At 35.9% G+C, this 21,158-nt stretch overlaps 1 protein-coding gene across 18 annotated transcripts in view; it reads left to right on the forward strand.

Moving 5' to 3' along the window:
- The window catches only part of LOC105475447 (RUN domain containing 3B), a 192,874-nt gene that overhangs the window by 162,078 nt on the left and 9,638 nt on the right, over window positions 1-21,158 (forward strand). For all 18 annotated transcript variants that reach the window (XR_011622109.1, XR_011622110.1, XR_011622111.1 and 15 more), the window contains one exon: window positions 7,691-7,812. Coding sequence is in view for 10 of the 18 variants with exons in the window: in XM_011730680.2 (XP_011728982.2) it covers window positions 7,691-7,812 (122 nt within the window). In the remaining 8 variants the exon portion in view is untranslated. The remainder of the gene's footprint in view (window positions 1-7,690; window positions 7,813-21,158) is intronic.

Below are 21,158 nucleotides of genomic sequence, written 5' to 3' on the forward strand. Positions count from 1 at the left end.
GTACAAACAATTTCCGCCTGCTTTACTCTGTGATGTGTTTTGTCTATCAAAGGCAGAGTTCAAAGTAAATTTGACTATTTGATATTAAAAACAAGTACTGGAGACTTAAATGCTTTTTCTTGTTTCATTGATTATTAGAGATAAGTAGGAAAAGATGAACACATTATTTGCAGAATAAATCAGTAGACTCTCTTCAACATCTACTAAACCATACTTCTTAGTATGATTCAAGATACTGACTTTGGATATTTCATAAATTGGGATCCAGTTCCCTTATATACCCTTATGAAAGTTATTAATAACTAGAATATATCTCATCCTGGTATATAATTTTACCTTCCTCTGGGTTTAATTAATAGAAGAATTTATTTTATTTCTATTTTTAGTTTATGATTGAAAAATTAAATTTATAGCAATACTTGATACACTTACTTACCTTATCTATATATGACATATAAGATGCTCCTGTTTTTTAACTGCAAAAATAGTATAACATTAAATCCTGATAAGTTAAAAGACTATGCTTTTTTATTGTAATATCCACATTGTCACCTTAGATAGTGAGAGATAACATATTTTAGCCAGAAGATGTGTACACTTCCCTGTCTACAGAGTTATCTATTGAGGAGCTAGTAAGAAGTCTAAAGTGGAAGATTTATTTTTAGTTTGCTTCTGCATATGCAACAATAGCTGGTTTTTACAAAGTATTATAGCAGCAGATAAGGTAATTGTGGTCTCAGAAAAGAAGGCAAGGAAACTTCCTATTCATCTGTTTAGCATGGGTCTAGATTTTATACTTCTTGACTCAGTTATTCCACCAGCTTAAGCCTAGCATCCTTCTTTAATCTGGCCTGTCCTCCCCTAGATGTTGGTATTGTTTTAGTACGGCCCTGTCTCAAAACTGCTATCCCCAAACAAAAAAGCATGCAGCCAGGGTATTGTACAGAGATCACTTTACCTAGAGTTTAAAGTCAGGACTGGTAAGTAATCTCTGCTACTCACTAATCTCTGCTACTTACTTACTGTGTAACACTGAGAAATACTTTCTCTCCTTGCCCTTTTCTTTCTGCAGATGTAATACTGGGGATAATACCTGTCTAACAGAATTATAAGGATCAAGTGAGATAATAAATTGCTAGAATTTAATAACTAGCTTCTCAGTAAATATTTATACTCTATAAAGTCTTATGTTTCTACTCTAATGTAATCCTGTATCTTCCATGTCTGGAGAGTGTATACCCACCTAACTTCTAAACTTTCTGAACCTTATGTAAAATTAAAGTGAACAACTCATCCCCAGTTGTTCTGAATAAATCCAACTGTCGCATATAAGATGGAGGCTTTGGATTTTCAGAATAGAGGAGTTCACCATAAAAATCATGTTTGAAACCAATCACAGCTTTTCATCAGGATCCAGTTTTTTCTCTCTTCAAACTTTTAATATAAGCCAAGGCTCTTGAACTCCCTGATCACTGGCTCCTTTTGATTTGACCAATATCTTAAGTAAGTTCAACAGACATTTATTGAGAATGTACTAATTATGAAGGAGGTGGCTAAAACCTTTTTAATAAGGAACATTAACCCTCTTGACAATCTGGAGAAAGAAACTGACCTTATAATTCATTACAGTTTTAATGACAGTAGATGATTTTTCCTGGCAAAGATATGGGATGTCTATAGCTATTTCTCTAGGAACTCTGTAACTTCATTCAACCACCTAGCCAAAGACAATTTAAGAAGAGAGTTTTAAAAGAAAAACTTCAGACAAATTAAGTTATACAGAGTTTATCTGAGCAAAGGATTCATGAATCAGGCAACATTCAGAACCAGAAAAGGTTCAGAGAGCTCTGCCCAGCAGTGGATGTAGGACGCTTTTATAGGCCAAACAAAAGCAGATAAATCATCTGATTGGCTACAGCTAAGTAAATACCTTATTTAGCATGGTAGGATTAGTTTGCTGCCTATGATGAGCTGAATCTCAGCTGTTTGTGATTAGCTGAAACCAGGCTGTTACAAAAAATCTCCTGAATTAGGCTTTGGTTTGTTTACTAAATTACGTTGCAGTTTGTTACTAGGAACTCAGAGTAGGGGGGACAGCCTTAGGCTAATGGCCTCCTGTTTATTTAACAACAGTGTATTGTTTATTTAATTAATTTGTTAGTCTTCTTAAGCCATTGAATAATTTGGTCATATTGTCACCTACTCATGGAAAGATCCCTCTCATAATTGAAGATCTTAAATTTATTTCTCTTTACTATGCTGTTTATAAAATTTTAAAAATACAATTTCCAGTTTATTTATTGATTACTTAGACCTGGCAAGATTACTTAGACCCAGCAAGCTATGCTGGATTTCATATCTTTTCCTGTATTTCAAACATGATATATGTTTTATAGTAAGCTTACATGCTTTAACAATTTCACATGATATCATGTAAAGGCCTGTAATACTTTAACTGTAAAAGCCTGTCATGCTTTAACAAGGTAACATGATATGATATTAAATATTTAAAGCATGACAGGCTTACTGTAAAAACTGAACAATAAATAAGTGTATAAAACATGTTCCCTTAACACACACATAGAATAATTTCTTACTTATTTGTTTCCAGTAAGTTCTGTTTTAATATCTTTATATATATGTAAAGTCTAGGTCACATGAGTTTGTTAAATAATCCTGTTAGGTTATCTGTTACATAATCTTTATAATCTTATTAGATTATTGCCTAACTCACCCATTCTTATCCCAAAAGATCAGATTCATATTTATATTTTCTACTTAAGCTTTTTTAGTCTTTTCAAATTATCATTTCCCAATTTGGCCATAATTCACATTGCAAAATTATTGAGAATCATGAGCTCTTATATGCTTTCATGATCTACTATTTAGGTTTTTTTTTTTTAATTTTAATTTTACTTTTTTTTTTTTTGACAGAGTCTCACTGTGTTACCAGACTAGAGTGCAGTGGCACGATCTCGGCTCACTGCAACCTTTGCCTCCCAGGTTGAAGTGATTCTCCTGCCTCAGCCTCCTGAGTAGCTGGGACTGCAGGTGCCCGCCACCACACCCAGCTGTTTTTTTTTTTTTTTTGTATTTTTAGTAGAGATGGGGTTTCACCATGTTGGTGAGGATGGTCTTGATCTCTTGACCTCATGATCTACCCGCCTTGGCCTCCCAAAGTGCTGGGAGTACAGGCGTGAGCCACTGCACCTGACCAGCTTTTAATTTTTTCTGATGACTTTCACTTCATATGTATTCACAGTTCTCTTTCCCATTTATGTCTTTCAAATATTTTTGGAGTAAGAGACCCTAACTGCAGAAATCTTTTACAACTTGTAAACTGGGCATTGACATCACTCATATATGCCCTTCCCTGTTAGGCTTTCCTTGCATCCTTCTGTTTATTTTAATAAGAGAATATAGATATTCTCCTATAGCAAATGATTATTTTGTTCCTTAGACATCTTTCTGTGAAAACAAAGAACAAAAAGTATATCTCTGTCTCGATGTACATTCATGTGCTTCTGTATATACAACATACATATATTGTTTTTATTTTCTACATGTGGATAATGTTCATCTCCTTCTATGTATCACACTCTCTGTTGCCCAATGACTACTGGATAAATTATTATTAACCTTAACATAATACTGGGCAAATGCATAGATTAACCATTTATTACTTCTGATTATTGATATGAAAGATTGTAGAAAATTGATTAACAAGTAAATTCGGGATTATTTCTGAATTTCCTTTTGATTTGCTTTTACTTGATATCCAATCTTATGTATAGATATTTATATTTAAGGTTTAAAAATGTACAAATAGTTAGATATTAAATTTAGTAGGTTTTCCCAAATGCCCATGACATAATTCCTACAAGTTTAATTTAAATTATGTTTAACAATGGCTGGGTGCAGTGGCTGACGTTTGCAGTCCTAGCACTTCGGGAGGCTGCAGCGGGCAGATCACTTGAGGTCAGGAGTTCAAGACGAGCCTGACCTACGTGGTGAAACTGCATCTCCACTAAAAATACAAAAAATTAGCCAGGCATGGTGGCTGACACCTATAATCCCAGCTACTTGGGAGGCTGAGGCAGGAGAATATCTTGAATCTGGGAGGCAGAGGTTTCAGTGAGCCAAGAGCGTGCCATTGCACTCCAGCCTGGGCAACAGAGTGAGATTCCATCTCAAACAAACAAACTAATAAATAAATAAATAAATAAAATTATATTTAACAATGGAAAGGTAAGGATTAAACTACAAATTTTGTATAATTAGAATGCATGACTCTTACTGTCTTGGGTTCTTACTTTGATTAAGCTACTTGTATTTAAAAAATTACCTTCTGAGAAAGAGTAATAGCTATTAATTGGATTAATGTATCTGGTGAGTTACTTTTAATCTTACTGTGTGATGTTAATGAGTCTAGGATTCTAAGATAGGGCTTAGTCATGGCCTTATAAAGACAGAACTCTCATAGATTGGTTACCGTTACCACATGGCAACAAATGTTTGTCAGATGGAGCTCAGTCACATTGGAAATCAGGTAAAAATGAGGAAATCAAACCCATTCTTAGCCATTACTGAAACAACTGAATTTGTGTCCTCCCAGATAGTGGATTTGTAGTCATTTTCATGCAAAGAAGATATTGTAAGGTACAGTTCTTAATATTTTAGGAATGAGGTACTTAATTTTGGGTTGTAATTTTTATTACTGCTTCAGAACATCATCTACCAAATTCTATTTCCATATTCATTGGCATTTGTTTAAGCAAAGTTATAAACTCTATAATTGTTCACTAACTGTGACAAATTGAAGGGGAGAAAGGCTCTAACACCACTTTGGATTCAGAAATGTGATATTCTAAAAAGAACCTCAGTAGGTCATGCAGAAAGCTCATTTCATGTTACTATTGTCAGAAGCTGCTTTTACAGAGTTTCTTCCCAGTAGTGGGTGGTAGTCTTGGAGATTATTGTAAATGTGTACTGTCAGACTTTTTCAGTCCTTACAATATTCGGATGAATTCTATGTCTTTTGGCTTATAGGGTATTTTATACTGTTTGTAACTATTTCTATATGTAATTTTTTTAATTTAGAAATATTAAGAGGTTTTCTATGATGAAAAATCAGTGTCAGAAACTCATCTTGAGCTGTCATTCAACTTAAAAAGTAAGATACCTATTGGGCACAAAAAAATAATTTGGAAAGTAAATGTATTTATAACTACTTTTTAAATTCCTATGTTCCTGCTTTCCTCTCTAGCTAAAGAAGTAAGATTTTGGCCGGGCGCAGTGGCTCACACCTGTAATCCCAGCACTTTGAGAGGCCAAGGCGGGAGGATCACGAGGTCAGGAGATTGAGACCATCCTGGCTAACACAGTGAAACCCTGTCTTTACTAAAAATACAAAAAAAAAAAAAAAAAAAAAAAAAATAGCCGGGCATGGTGGCGGGCGCCTGTAGTCCCTGCTACTCAGGAGGCTGAGGCAGGAGAATGGTGTGAACCCGGGAGGCGGAGCTTGCAGTGAGCCGACATCGCTCCACCGCACTGCAGCCTTGGCGACAGAGCGACACTCCGTCTCAAAAAAAAAAAAAAAAAAAAAAAAAAAAAAGATTTTAATGCAAATCAAGTGAAATTTTCTGTAATATGATTAAATAGCTTACATGATCTGTCTCATTAAACAAGGCCATTCTTGAGAAGGATTTCTTTTTTTCCTTTCTTTCTCTTTCTTGACGGAGTTTCACTCTTGTTGCCCAGACTGGAGTGCAGTGGCGCGATCTTGGCTCACCGCAATCTCCACCTATCAGGTTCAAGCGATTGTCCTGCCTCAGCCTCCCAAGTAGCTGGGATTACAGGCATGTGCCACCACGCCCAGCTAATTTTGTATTTTTAGTAGAGATGGGGTTTCTCCATGTTGGTCAGGCTGGGCTTGGACTCCCGACCTCAGGTGATTGATCTTCCCACCTCGGCCTTCCAGTGGTGGGATTACAGGTGCGAGCCACCATGCCGGCCAGAGAAGGATTTCTAATAAAATAGGAAGCCAGATCTTTTCTTCCTATACTAGGTAGTAGATAGCATAGTATTTAAGAGAGAAAATTAGAGCCAGACTAACAGGTTTAAATCTAATCTCTTTGTGACCCAGTTTATTCTGACATAAAGTGCAGATAGTAATAATTCTAGCTTCTTATGGTAGTTATGAGGATGAAATAAATTCATATATATGTAGACAAGTGACTAACATATAGTAAGCTATATAAATATTAGATATCATTTTTATTGCATAGCTCATATAAATGTTACCTGTTGTGATCATAAGTTTTCTGCAACAGTAGAATTTCCTGGTAGTTAAAAATTGTTTTAACTAAGGACTTTAATACTATAAGCATTTAAAAGTCATCAAATTATAAAGTGAGAACACTGTTTTGTAAGCTGGTATTCTGTCACCTCATTCTTCACTTCTTAGAAAGACAAATATTTGCCTGTTGTATATATCTACTCGTTATGAAATCCTATAAAATCTTAATAAAATTGATAGAGAATATGTACAAAAGCAATTAAAAGTAACTTCTTTTGGTAACCTGTTGGGCTTTGCTTTTTTTTAAACAGTGAATCTAGTTTGTTATTCAGTTACTAAATTATTTCCCCCCTTCCTCCCCATTTTGAATGGAGTCGTGAATTAACATAAAATGGAGACTACATATAAACATTCAAATCACATTTAATATACATATTTTTGGAAACCTGTAACTAAGTCTACTTTTGTGTATATGACTAGAGATAACTGTGAAATAGATAATTTAAATTATATGTACATTCCTATAAAAATTATTGTAAAATATATTTCTAGGAAATTAGGTGGTGTTTGGCTACCTTAGGAAATAATAGATATTGAGGCTGAAAAACATATTCTTTCTCTAGACCACTTATATATGGAAATAATAATTCTGTCCTGTTATGTAAAGTGTAACAACCAAAGCTGCGTTTATCTTTTGGGTTGGTTTTATCCTGAAGAACCAAATATAAGGAAAGGTTAATAATAAGCTTTCATTAACTTTCCATTTATAACTGAATTTAACATGTAATATAATTAACTTTTTATTAGCTTAATAGAAAATGGGCCTCAAAATAGCAACTAGATGAGAGGAATTTAATCATCTTGATGCATATTAATACAAACAGGTATTTTATTACCCAGCACTTTTTAAACTTCTTAATTACAGGAATTTGTAATAATAATTTGTTTTTGTTGCTATATAATCTGTAATAATGTCAAGGCACTGAAGAATTCTGAAGTGCTTAAGAGACACTAGGTCATTATTGTTATGCCAATTTTATATCTTCATTAAGAGTAATGTGAAGATTTTCTGTTCTTTGAAAATTGGTAATAATCAGAAGTTCCCATTTCTTAACCATCTATGTAATCAAAAATTGGTATGAAGATTATGTCTGACAAATTGTCTTTTTCCTGTTTTCCAATGGATTAAACAGATATGCTTTGAAAGAGGATAGAGGGAAAGTATGATGGAGGAGATCATACTGAAGCAAAAAATACGAAGCAAAATTTAGGAAAAATGATGGGGAGAATTTTAACCAGAAATTTAACATATTGAAAACCATTAAAGAACCACTCAAGAAATTCTTTTTTTGTGAAAAGAAATTCAAGTAGTATTTCATCCTTGCTTTACAGGAAAAGTTATCAAAGTCTTGACCAGTTATCAGCAGAAGTTAGCCTTTCTCAGACTTCACTGGATCCAGGTCAGTCACAAGAAGGAGATGGAAAACAAGACACATTAAATATAATGAGTGAAGGTAAGAAAACAAAGAACTATCTGAAAATTACTCTTTTCCTGCACCATCCATATTTTGGTTGCAGATGATTGCCAGAGAATGATAGTGACATCTCTGTGAATCATGCTGGAAATTAAGCAGCTGTTATGATTAAAAATGGTCTGCCTTTGTGTCTTTCTGGTGTGTGTGTGTGTGTGTGTGTGTGTGTGTGTGTGGCTAACCTTCTCAAAACATTTGTCTTTAATTGTTACCTTCATTTACTCACTTCCTGTACTCTTTTTTTACCCCGCCAATCTGGCTTTTATGTCACTTTAATAAAAGGACTCATCAAGGTAATCAGCTATTAACATATTGCAGAGAACTGCTAAAGTCAGTTCTGTCTTATTCCATTAAACTTCTCAGCAGCTTCTGACATAACTGACCACTTTCTCATTCTTGAATCACTCATGGTACTTGGTTTATTGAGTATTTTTAAAATCTTCAGGAACAAACATAAAAGTATATTTTTTTCCTATTACTGCTTTCAGATGTGCAATATCAGCCTCTCTTCCCTTTGGGTTGCATCTTCCCACATCATTTGGTCAAACTTTTCAGGCTAGTTTGAATTATATGGTCCCACATCAGTTTCTAAGACTCAACCTATTGGTTTTAAAACCAGTCATCTATTCGGTTCAAAGCTCTTTTCTTTCTCTTCTTCAGCATAGGTTAAAGCTGTTACTCCAGCACTTTGGATTGGATGAGTTCACTGGTATGATCTGGTTCTCAGTCTTTTATCTTTCTTTCTTTCCTCTCAGTTTACGACTTCGGGTATATATGAGAGATAGGGGAAGAAAGAGAATCCCCTACCTAAGGGGAACCTGCATTCGCTTAAGCCTCCAATTTTTACCCTGCCTTCTGTCTTGCAATAAGTATTGGCACTATAGCCATTATCCTAGATTCTATTCTTTCTCCTTACAATTACAGTCAATTTATAAACAAGTCCTGTCAGCTCCCATATAAAACATGCTATATACATTTACTCATTATCTTCTCCATTACTACAACCTTAGTCTCTGCCACTTGGAGCAAGCTGCTTGCCCCCTCACAGTCCATTCTCCACGTAGTAATCAGTGACCTTTAAAAACTTAAACCAGAAAATATTGTTAAGTCTGCTTAAAACTCTCCAATGGCTTTCAATGGCAATTAGAATAAAATCCAAACTGCTTTTCCTAGCCTCCTACTTGATCTTGTCCTTGCTAGCATCTGCCTCATTTCATACCATTCTTTTCCTTGGTCTGTGTACCACGGCAAACTGACCTAGGTATTTCTTCAGGCTGGTTCTTACCTGACTGTCTTTGCACTTGCCTTTTCCACTGCCCCAAAGCTTCTTTCTTAAGGCCTTTGCATGGTAGATTCTCTTCAAATGTCATCTTTCTAAAGAAGCTTTCACTGACTGCCATATCATAAATAGCCACCCCCATCCCCATCTCATCCCCAGCCCATCCCAGGCATGCTGTATCATACTGCCATGCATTTTATTATGATTCTTATCTGTAAACCCCCTCTGAACTGTAAGGTTCATGAGGGTAAAAATCTTATCCATCATTTTCACCAGTGTATGACTGGAGGCTGACACATGATGGGCAACTTATTAAACATTTATTGATCAAGTAACCATATAATGACATAGGATGTGAGGAATAAAGTAGAAATTCATTTAACCAGCAGGCTCAGGCAGTGTAAATACTGTGTTGAACTGAATTTTCTGCTTTCTTTAAGTTGTTTGTTGAAATGTTCTCAAAGGGCCTTAATCTATTTTAACATTTTAGTACTTTTTTTTAATAAATCTAATAGTAACTTGGATTCACTGCCATAATCTATAATGTGTATATTTTAAAAGCTAATTCATACTATGAATGAATGTATTTCTGATTCTTCATCTAAAAGACATTTATTTAGGATTTTACTCTAATTTTTATTATAGGTATTTTGATATCAACAGGACAAGAGTAATAATGAACATTCTGACACTATAAAAACAACTGTATTGCCTTCAATAACTCAATGTTTAATAGCAGATTAAAAGTTACTTACAGTTTCCATGACCAATTATTTAATAAAACGAGTAAAAATTAACCAAAAATCTACCAACTGCCACCCAACAAAAAGTGGGCTGCATGGTAAACATAATAGACTACAAAAAACTGGTGACCAGGAAGGAAACATGTTCTCATGATGAGTTAGTAAGATTCCTAGAATTCTCAAATCTGATTTTAACAATTTGGGGAATTTTGGATAGCTGAGGTAATAGCAGTGATGCAGGTTTGAATCAGCATATCCTATAAAAATATAATAAAAGAGAACAAATAAAACCACACAAAACCGAAGCTTTCAGCATAAATAGCAGACACTAAATAAACAAACTTCAAATTGCCTGGGAGTAGAAAAATAAATACCAAATATAAGCAGGCTCTCATGCTCCTGTAACAAGCTGTGAGCACAGGGGTCGAGGAAAAATTAAAATCTGCAAAAGAAGGAATTGGGATGTTTGTGGAAGGCCTAAGATTGATCAAAAATCACCTCTAGAAAGATAAAGTCCACCTTAAGTGTGAACATATGAAAACAGCATTCTGGTAAAGTACATGTGGGATGCAGAGAAGCAGTGTTAAGAAGGTAAATTTAAAGCCAGAAAAGCCATACAATAAAAACAAACAACAACAACATACTTTGGCACACTTACTGAAGAATTTACTTGCAGCAGCACTTCACTGGAGGGGGCACGAGCTGTGGGGAGTCTGTCCCTTGCAGACCTCTGACCCAGCAACGGATGAATAAAGTACACTGACACAGAGATATTCTGCTCTGCCAGTCCAACTGAAGGTCCGAGCTGCTTACAGGCTGTCTGCTGAGTCCTGTGAACAGTTGTGACTGGGCCCTGATCAGCTAGTCAGAGTTGTATTTATTCAGTAAGATTAATTAACAAAAGCTTGAGTCAACACCATTAGAGGGTAACTGACATTGTGGGCTTCCTGAGTAAAAAGCACTTAAGCACCCAGGGTACATCAAAAGTTAGTCTTAAGATCACATGAGTAAACAAGCTAGCTAGATAAACTACTCTGCCTTTCTTTATTACTATTTTAATTTGTTTAAAGGTAAAGGGATCATACCACCTTTAGCCAGATCTATTACCGAAGTTATGCAAACCTCTGGCCTTCCAAGATTTGTGTCTATTTCTATAATTCTCTAATATTTTTCCCATCAGCCTGATTGAACCTCAACAGGTACTCTTGAATTTAAAATTTCATAAACCATCCAAATCAAATAGCCCTTTCCATAGAAATCCTGAGGAGCAAACACACTGTCTATGCAAAACTATTTTTTTCTTTCTTTAAAATTGAGTATTTTTTTATTTTTATTTTTTTAAATTTTTTATTTCCATAGGTTATTGGGGAACAGGTGATGTTTGATTACATGAGTAAGTTCTTTAGTGGTGATTTGTGAGATTTTGGTGCACCCATCACCTGAGCAGTGTACACTGCACCCAATTGTAGTCTTTTATCCCACACCCCCTTCCCACTCCTTTCCTCTGAGTCCCCAAAGTCCTTTGTGTCATTCTTATGCTTTTGCATCCTCATAGCTCAGCTGCCACTTATGAGTGAGAACATACAATGTTTGGTTTTCCATTCCTGAGTTACTTCAGTTAGAATAATAGTCTCTAATCTCATCCAGGTTGCTACAAATGCCATTAATTCATTCCTTGTTATGACTGAGTAGTATTCCATTATATATATATACCACAGTTTCTGTATCCACTTGTTGACTGATGGGCATTTGGGTTGGTTCTACCTTGCAAAATTAATTTTTAAAAATCATGTAAATTGAGAACAATAATTAAGCCGATGAACTTCACTGCCCAGGAAAGCAATACTGAAGCAGGAAAAAAAAAATGTTATAAAACCATATAATTTTCATATCCTATTAAAGTAACTTTTAAAATTGATACATAATGGATATACATATTTTGGGGGGTACATGTGATAATTTGATACTTTCATAAAATCATATAATTGTATTAAATATCCTCCAACAAGCAATTAGTCATAAGACAGAAACATTTCAAATTGGAAATCAAAACCTAAGAACATCAATGTCCAAGAAGAAATGATGTGTCATGTGAGGAACCCAGTGGGAGATGATTTCATTATTGGGGTGAGTCTTTCCCGTGTTGTTCTCATGATAGTGAATGAGTCTCACAAGATCTGATGGTTTTAAAAAGGGGAGTTTCCCTGCACAAGCTCTCTTATCTGCCACCATGTGAGATGTGCCTTTCACCTTCCGCCATGATTGTTAGGCATCCTCAGCCACGTGGAACTGTGAGTCCATGAAACCTCTTTTTTTTGTAAATTGCCCAGTCTTGGGTATGTCTTAGCAGTATGAAAGTGGACTAATATAGTAAATTCGTAACAGTAGAGTGGGGCACTGCAGAAAAGATACCCAAAAATGTGGAAAGGACTTTGGAACTGGGTAACAGGCAGAGGTTGGAACAGTTTGGAAAGCTCAGAAGAAGATAGGAAAATGTGGAAAAGTTTGGAACTTCTTAGAGACTTGTTGAATGTCTTTGACCAAAATGCTGATAATGAGATGGACAATGAAATCCAGGCTGAAGTGGTCTCAGATGGAGATGAAGAACTTGTTGGGAACTAAAGCAAAGGTGACTATTGTTATGTTTTAGCAAAGAGACTGGCAGCATTTTGCCCCTACCATAGAGACTTCTGGAATTTTGAACTTGAAAGAGATGATTTACGGTATCTGGTGGAAGAAATTTCTAAGCAACAAAGCATTCAAGAGTGATTGGGTGCTGTTAAAGGCATTCAGTTTATAAGGGAAGGAGAGCATAAAAGTTCAGAAAATTTTCAGCCTGACAATGTGGTAGAAAAGAAAATCCCATTTTCTGAGGAGAAATTCAAGCCAGTAGAGATTTGTATAAATAACAAGGAGCTGAATGCTAATCCCCCAAGACAATGGGGGAAATATCTCCAGGTCATGTCAGAGGTCTTCATGGAAGCTCTTCCCACCACAGGCCTGGAGGCCTCAGAGTAAAAAATGGTTTCATGGGCTGGGCCCAGGATCCTTGTGCTGTATGCAGACTAGGGACTTGATGCCCTGTGTCACAGTTGCTCCAGCTGTGGCTGAAAGAGGCCAACATAGAGCTTGGGCTGTGGCTTCAGAGGGTGCAAGCCCCAAGCCTTGGCAGCTTCCATGTGGTGTTGAGCCTGCAAGTGCACAGAAGACAAGAATTGGAGTTTGGGAACCTTTGCCTAGATTTCAGAAGGTGTAAAGAAATACCTGGATGCCCAGGCAGAAGTTTGCTGCCAGGGGTGGGACCCTCATGAAGAACTTCTGCTAGAGCAGTGCAGAAGGGAAATGTGGGATCAGAACCCCCACACAGAGTCCCTACTGGGGTACCACCTAGTGGAGATGGGAGAAGAGGACCACTGTCTTCCAGATCCCAGAATTGTAGATCCACTGACATCTTGCATCATCCACCCAGAAAAGCCACAGACACTCAGCACCAGCCTGTGAAGACAGCCAGAAGCGAGGCTGTACTCTGCAAAACCACAGGAGTAGTGCTGCCCAAGACCATGGAACCCATCCCTTGCATCAGCATGACCTGGATGTGAGAGATGGAGTCAAAGGAGATCATTTTGGAACTTTAAGGTTTGTCTGCCCTGCTGGATTTTGGACTTGCTTGGGGTATGCAGCCCCTTTGTTTTGGCCAATTTCTCCCATTTGGAACAGCTGTATTTACCCACTGCCTGTACCCTCATTGTATCTAGGAAGTAACTCACATGCTTTTGATTTTACAGGCTCATAGGTAGAAGGAACTTGCCTTGTCTCAGATGACATTGGACTCTGGACTTTTGAGTTAATGCTGAAATGAGTTAAGACTTTGGGGGACTGTTGGGAAGGCATGATTAGTTTTGAAATGTTAGACATGAAACTTGGGAAAGGCCAGAGGCAGAATGATATGGTTTGGCTGTCCCCACTGAAATCTCATCTTGAATCGTAACTCTCACAATTCCCACATGTTATGGGAGGAACCTGGTGGGAGGTGATTGAATTATGGGGGCAGGACTTTACGGTACTTTTCTCATGATAGTGAATGAGTCTCACCAAATCTGATGGTTTTAAAAAGGGGAGTTTCGGCTGGGCGCGGTGGCTCAAGCCTGTAATCCCAGCACTTTGGGAGGCCGAGACGGGCGGATCACGAGGTCAGGAGATCGAGACCATCCTGGCTAACACAATGAAACCCCGTCTCCACTAAAAATACAAAAAAATTAGCCGGGCGTGGTGGCGGCGCCTGTAGTCCCAGCTACTCGGGAGGCTGAGGCAGGAGAATGGCGGGAACCCGGGAGGCAGAGCTTGCAGTGAGCCGAGATCGCGCCACTGCACTCCAGCCTGGGTGACAGAGCGAGACTCCGCCTCAAAAAAAAAAAAAAAAAAAGGGGGAGTTTCCTGCATAAGCTCTCTTCTCTTGTCTGCTGCCATGTGAAATATGCCTTTCACCTTCCACCATGATTGTGAGGCTTCCCCAGTCACGTGGAAGTGTGAATCCATTAAACCTCTTTCTTTTGTAAATTTCCAAGTATCAGGTATGCCTTATCAGCAGTGTGAAAATGGACTAATACAAGGTATCTAAAGAAGAATGGATTTGAAATAAAACTTAATCTAAAGCATTGAAGAAAAATGGGAAAACCACCAAGAGAATGAAAGTGAGATAAAGAAAGAAGTAAAATGAGTTATGAAGTGGTTGAATTGGAAGACAATAATATCAAATTTACATGTTTATAGAGTTACTGGAGAAGACAAAATAGTGGAACAGAACTAATACCAAAATCTATCATTCAAGAAAAACGTTTGGAAGTAAACGAAGACATAATATACAAATTGAAAAATCTAACCAAGTACTAAAGAAAATGTACCTGAAGTAATCACCTACAAGACAAATTCTACTAAAATTATTACATAGTAACAATAATGAAAACATACTGATGACTTCCAGGCAAAATGATGAAACAAACTAGAAAGGGAGAAAAGAATGAGGTTGGCATTAGATTTGTCTACTTGTATAAAGGTAACAACTAGAACTAAAATACAAACCTTCCTAAATACATAATTTTTTTTAAAAAAGAGCAACTTTGTCATCTAGAAAGAGAAACAGCAAATTTAACAAAGAAAAATAATTTGTCACAGCAGAAAGACTATCAAAAGAAATTAATGAAATGGCAAACAACATATACCAAGGAGAGAAACAGTAAATATAACTATATACATAAAATTACAACAAAATCATGATTTATTCTGAATGGTTAAATATAAAGGAATAGACAAATGTGTAACAGGCAAATAAAAATGCAAAGAAGGGGCCAGGCATGGTGGCTTATGCCTGTAATCCCAACACTTTGGGAGACTGAGGTGGGCAGATCACTTGAGGTCAGGATGAGGTCAGGAGTTCGAGACCAGCCTGACCAACATGGTGAAACCCTGTCTCTATTAAAAATACAAAATTAGCTAGGTGCGGTGGTGGGCCCCTGTAATCCCTTCTACTGGGGAGGCTGAGGCAGGTGAATTGCTTGAACCTGGGAGGCTGAGATTGCAGTGAGCTGCTGTGCCACTGTACTCCAGCCTGGGTGCTAGAGTGAGACTCTGTTTCAAAAACAAAACAAAACAAAAAAAACAAACAAAACCAAAAAACACAAAGAAAGCAGGGTGGCAACCCTTATATCAGATGGGTAGATTTTAAACCAAAATGCATTAAACATTATAAGGAAAGATATGTTTAAATGCTAAAAACACAATTAAGATATAATAGGATTATACAACAAATAATGACATCCCCCTTTATATAAGGAGACATAGATAGAAATCCAGTGACAGTTGGAGACTTATACTATTCTCAGTATAAGACAAATAGACAAAAAAGAATATAATACACCTAAACAACATAATCACTAGGGTATATCTTATGCTCTATGGAACTTTATAACCTGAAAATAGATAATATACCTTCTTCTTAAGTACAGATAGAACAGTCCCAAAAATGCTCAGAAGTTAGCTCATAAAGAAAACATAAGCTTGGTGCAGTGATGCATGCCTGTAATCCCAGCTACCCAGGAGGGTTGAGCCCAGGAGTTAGGTGCAGGGCTTGGGTGAAACAAAGTGTTCTCCCTTGGCCAGGGTTGCTCAGTGGAAAGGTGAGTCACAGAGGGAGGCTCTCTGCCCCTCTCTCCTACTGGGGCTTTACTCACTTTTATCAGCAAGGGGCTGTTTGACTGCATTCTCTCCTAGGGTGTCTTTCATGATTCTGGTGGATTCCTGTTTTCCATACTGAATTAAAGCCCACAGAGTTGCTCTTTATGCACTATCTTGCTATTTCCAAGTGGCTGAGGCATGCTAAAAGCCTCTAATCCACCATCTTAGAACAAAAAAAGAAACTGAAATAAAGAATTTCTAAAAAAGCAAGGACAATGAAAAGTCTGCACATCATATATTATGGGATTTACTTCAAGCAATGAGCTGAGGAAATTTATAACTTTTATTTATGTTTATCAATAAAAATGTAAGAAGATAAATGAATTCCCCAGTTCAAAAAGCAAGAAAAAAAGAAAAACAGAGTAACGAAAAACACAAGGAAATAATAAAGATAAAATTGCCACTAAATGCAAAAGGAATAGAAAAATAGATCTAAATAAATCTGTTTTTAATTAACAAATTAGACACACAGCTAATTTAATCACAAAATGGAGAACAAATAAAAATAACTGAAATGGGGAAATGATCACTGAAAAAGAAGTAATTTAAAACTCATTAAGAGACTACTTTGCAAACTTCTCTGCAAATAAATATGAAAACTTAGATGAAACAGTTTCCTGCATAAATATACTTTACCAAAATTGGACACACTAGAGGTAGAAATCTTAGGCAGGCCAATTTCCAGAAAAGAAATAGAGAAAATTATTAAAGAACTACTCCACAGAAAAGCACCAGGCTCACCTGGTTTCTCAGGGGACTTCTACGTAATTGTCAAAGACCGATATTCATAGTGTCTCATAAATTATTATTCCAAAGCATAAAAAATGAAGAAAATTTTTATAATTCTTTTAGGAAATAGATATAACCTGATAAATACAGTATGAAAAAGAAAAATTATAGACCAACATCACTTATGGATATTAATTTAAAAGTTCTAAATAATATGAGAGTGAAGATAATTTAGCAACTGATAAAAAATGATACCCCACGACAAAGTGAATTTATTCCAGGAATATGATGTTCCATAATGTGACTCAATAAATGGAAATCCATTAATGTAATATACCATATTAATAGAGCTGAGATAGAACAGGCTACTTCCACAGATGCCAAAAAAACCTTCGGCAGAATCCAACACTTACGTACGTGATAAAGACATTCAAGAACCAAGAATTGAAGAATGCTTTCTTTCCATGAATATATGTGTCTGTGTGTCTATCTTTTTCCTAAAGCTAGCATATTACTTAATGGGGAAACATTTAGATCAGGAACAAAGTAAAGATACCCATTGTTTCCACCACTTTTTAATATTATACTACAGGTATTAGCTAACGCATGTAGGGAAGAAATTTCACAACATGAGAATTGGATTTTTACAGATGGTTTCATGAGCCTGGAAAACATTTGAGAAGTAATACACTAATTTAAACAATAAAAGTAGTCCTGAAAAGTAGCAGGACATAAAATTATCACACAGAAATCAATAGCCTTCACATAACCAGTGAGATAATCCAGTGGTAGGAGAAAAGACAACTTGAAGTAGCAACATAGAACATGAAATATTGAGACTCAGCACATTTCTTGTCAAATTTATTCCTGTATGAGGAAAACTGTAAAACATTCTTGAGACTCAAAAGTAAACAAGCAAATTGCAAGAAATACGTTGTGAGTTCTCTCTAATTTAAAATTAACATAATCCTACATATGCATTTACTTTCTAATCCTGCATTCATTTATCTAGGAATTTACCCTGAAGGCAAAAATATGTATGCACAAGGTTATTATGCTATGGTTAGTATTCCTTCATATACTGCACTTTTCCCTGAATACATATCACATTTTAAGGAATTTCTCTAGCTACCTCCTTTTTAAAATTTAACTTTCTACTTTGAGACAATTACATTCTCATGTAAGTGGAACAAATAGTACAGAGAATGGTACTGGATGTATCCTTAACCCAATTTACACCAGTATCATAGCCATGATCTTGAAATTAACCCAACCACTCATTTCATTCAGATTTACATGTACACAATGAGTGTGGTTAGTTCTGTGCTGTTTTAGCACACATGTAGTTTTGTGTACAAACCACCAAATCAAGACAGAATAGTACCACAAGGATCTCTTGTGCAGCCCTTTTGTAACTACATCCATAAACTCTCCAGCCCTATCCTATCTCTGTGCCATCCCTAATCTATGCAAACTCTTAATTTGTTCTTCATTACTGTAATTTTGTCATTTCAAGAGTGCTATATAAATCATACAGTATATATAACTACTATATATATGTATATGTATATATTTTAGACATATAGTATATAGACTGTTGGGATTGGCTTTTTCCACTGAGCACACTTCTGTTGAGATCTATCCAAGTTGTATCAATACTTCCTTTTAAAATATAATCCACTTATATAACATAATATTCACCATCTTAAAGTGTACAATTCAGTGGTGATTAGAACATTCACAGTTTATACAGTCATCACTCCCCACCCAAAAGAAGGCCTGTACCTGTTAGTACTCAGTTCCAATTTACCCTTCCTTATCTCCTGGCAACTGCTAATCTACTTTCTGTCTCTAGATTTGTCTGTTCTGAACATTTTATATAATGGAATCATATACTATTATGAATAATGCTGCTATGAAGATTCATGTACAAGTTTTTATATGAACATATGTCTATTTCTCTTGGGTATACACCTAGGAATGGAATTGACTGGATCATATGTTTGACTATTTGAGGAACTGCCAACCTGTTTCCCAAAGTGGCTGCACCATCTTACAGTTCCATCAGCAATGTATGAGGCTTTCAATTTCTCTGCATCCTTACCAACATTTGTTACTGTCTATTTTTTTATTATAGCCATCCTAATGGGTAGAAGTAATATCTGATTGTGGTTTTGATTTGCATTTCCCTAATGAATAATGATGTTGAGAGTCTTTTCATGTGCTTATTGGCCATATATGTATCAGCTTTAGAGAAATGTTTATTCAAATCCTTTGACCATTTTAAAATCACATGGCTATCCCTTATATTGATGAGCTGTAGTAATTCTGTATGTATAATCTGGATATCAGATCCTTATGTGTGATTTGCAAATATATTCTCGATTTTGGTATCTTTTCACTTTCTTGCTAGTGTCTTTTGACTCCCAAAGTTTTTAATTTTGATGAAGTCCTATTTATCTAGTTTTTCTTTTGGTTACTTGTGCTTTTGGTGTCATATCTAAAAAATTTTTGCCAAATCAAAGGTCATGCAGATTTATACCTGTATTACCTTCTAAGAATTTTATCATTTTAGCTCTTTTACTTTCAAGTCTTTGATGCATTTTGAGTTAATTTTTGAATACTGTGTGAGCTAAGGATCCATCTTCATTCTCTTGTACATGGATATCCAGTTGTCCCACTTTATTTTTCGAAAAGGGAATTCTTGGCGAGTCTAAAACCCTACTGAGTCATTCATGGCTCCTGTCACCTAACATTTTGCTATCACCAAGTCCTACCACTTTGACTTTCTTAAGATTTCTCTGTCTGTTCTATTGTCTGTATCCCTTCTACTACCAACTGGTTCAGGCAACTGCCATAGACTTCGTATTTGTTTCCCTGTGTCCGTTTTCTTATTTATATCCTTCAAAATCACGCTTCACAAAGCCTTCAAGTATTGAAAATACAAGCTAAACACGTAAAAACCTATGTAAAAGGTTTTATGGATTCCCTTCTATACAAGAGTGTGACCAAGAAGGTAGTCTGAATTCAGAGGACTTGATTTCATTTATTTCTTCTTACTATGTATATGGCCCTCTTGGCCACATATTTCTCCCCATCTGCAAAATGAAGATACTTACAGATCTTCATGGGATTTTTCATGATTAAGAAACTCATGTAAAGCACTTAACACAGGGCCTGGATTGTAGTTATCAATAAATATTAGTTACTGTTATCAGTTTATATTGTTAAATATTTTGTTGTTGACACTTGGGCAAAATCAGAGTAACTCTCTTCTCTCAGCTATTTTGGGTACTTGTAAAATAAGAATGAGTTTGAAATCTCAAGATATCAAAAAACTTAGCCTCTTTATTTTCTATCCAAATTGTAATAAATAATATTAGATGGCATTAATAATATTAAAGGCCACCCCGGCTTCAACACTCTACTTAGGAGATTTCATTTTTATTTGCAAACGACCCAGCAAATTTGGGCTTCTCCACTTTATTGTAGGGGCAAACCCAGAAGGATTTGTCCATGACTGGGTATCTACTTTAAAGGGGAAACATGTCTGACTCCTTTTGCCATCTCTCTTCAGGCAGGAATTTGTCATACTGAGTTGCAGTAAAAAAGAAAAAAAACCAAAATCCATTACTTTTTTGAAGCAGATTCAGGGGTAGGTCCCCCTTTGTTATTTAATAGGAATATTAAACTGAAAGTTGGCCCAATTTTGGACAGATTTCTTACCGTAATTTAGAAGACAGATGCTGTTTGTTGCATTATGTGTAAATTATCTTCTGAGAAAGGGGAACACAGATCTTAATTGCAAAATGCCTCTCATTTCTCAAGTCACACACACACATCACTTGTATGACAGTGCTAGAAAGCATCAGATCTATGTAGACATTTTGAGGTCCTCCATAAACAAAACAATATTTTGAGGAAAAAAATTGGAGGGATGAAAAATTTTGGAAATAGTGGTGATGAGTGCACAATAGTGTGAATATAATTCATGCCACTGAATTCTACATTTAAAATGGCTAAAATAGTAAACTGTATGTTTTATATATATATACACACACACATACATATATATATAATTTGCCACAATTAAGTAAATAGTTATACACGTATACATAATCAGCAGTACATTTTTTAAAAAGTTTCAAGGTCAGTAATTGAGTAGAAATTTGAAGAAACTATCCAAAGCAGTTGAGCCCCTGGGGCTTTTAGCAAAAACTCCAGAGAGGTGATTTTGGCCTGAAGTGAGTCTCAAAGCTTAAACATTAAAAGGATACTTAGAACACACAGACTTTTTCATCCTAACATAATATGATAAACAATTTAAATCTGAATGTAACAACTAC

Source organism: Macaca nemestrina, chromosome 4 (assembly GCF_043159975.1).
Source record: "Macaca nemestrina isolate mMacNem1 chromosome 4, mMacNem.hap1, whole genome shotgun sequence".
Taxonomy (NCBI): domain Eukaryota; kingdom Metazoa; phylum Chordata; class Mammalia; order Primates; family Cercopithecidae; genus Macaca; species Macaca nemestrina.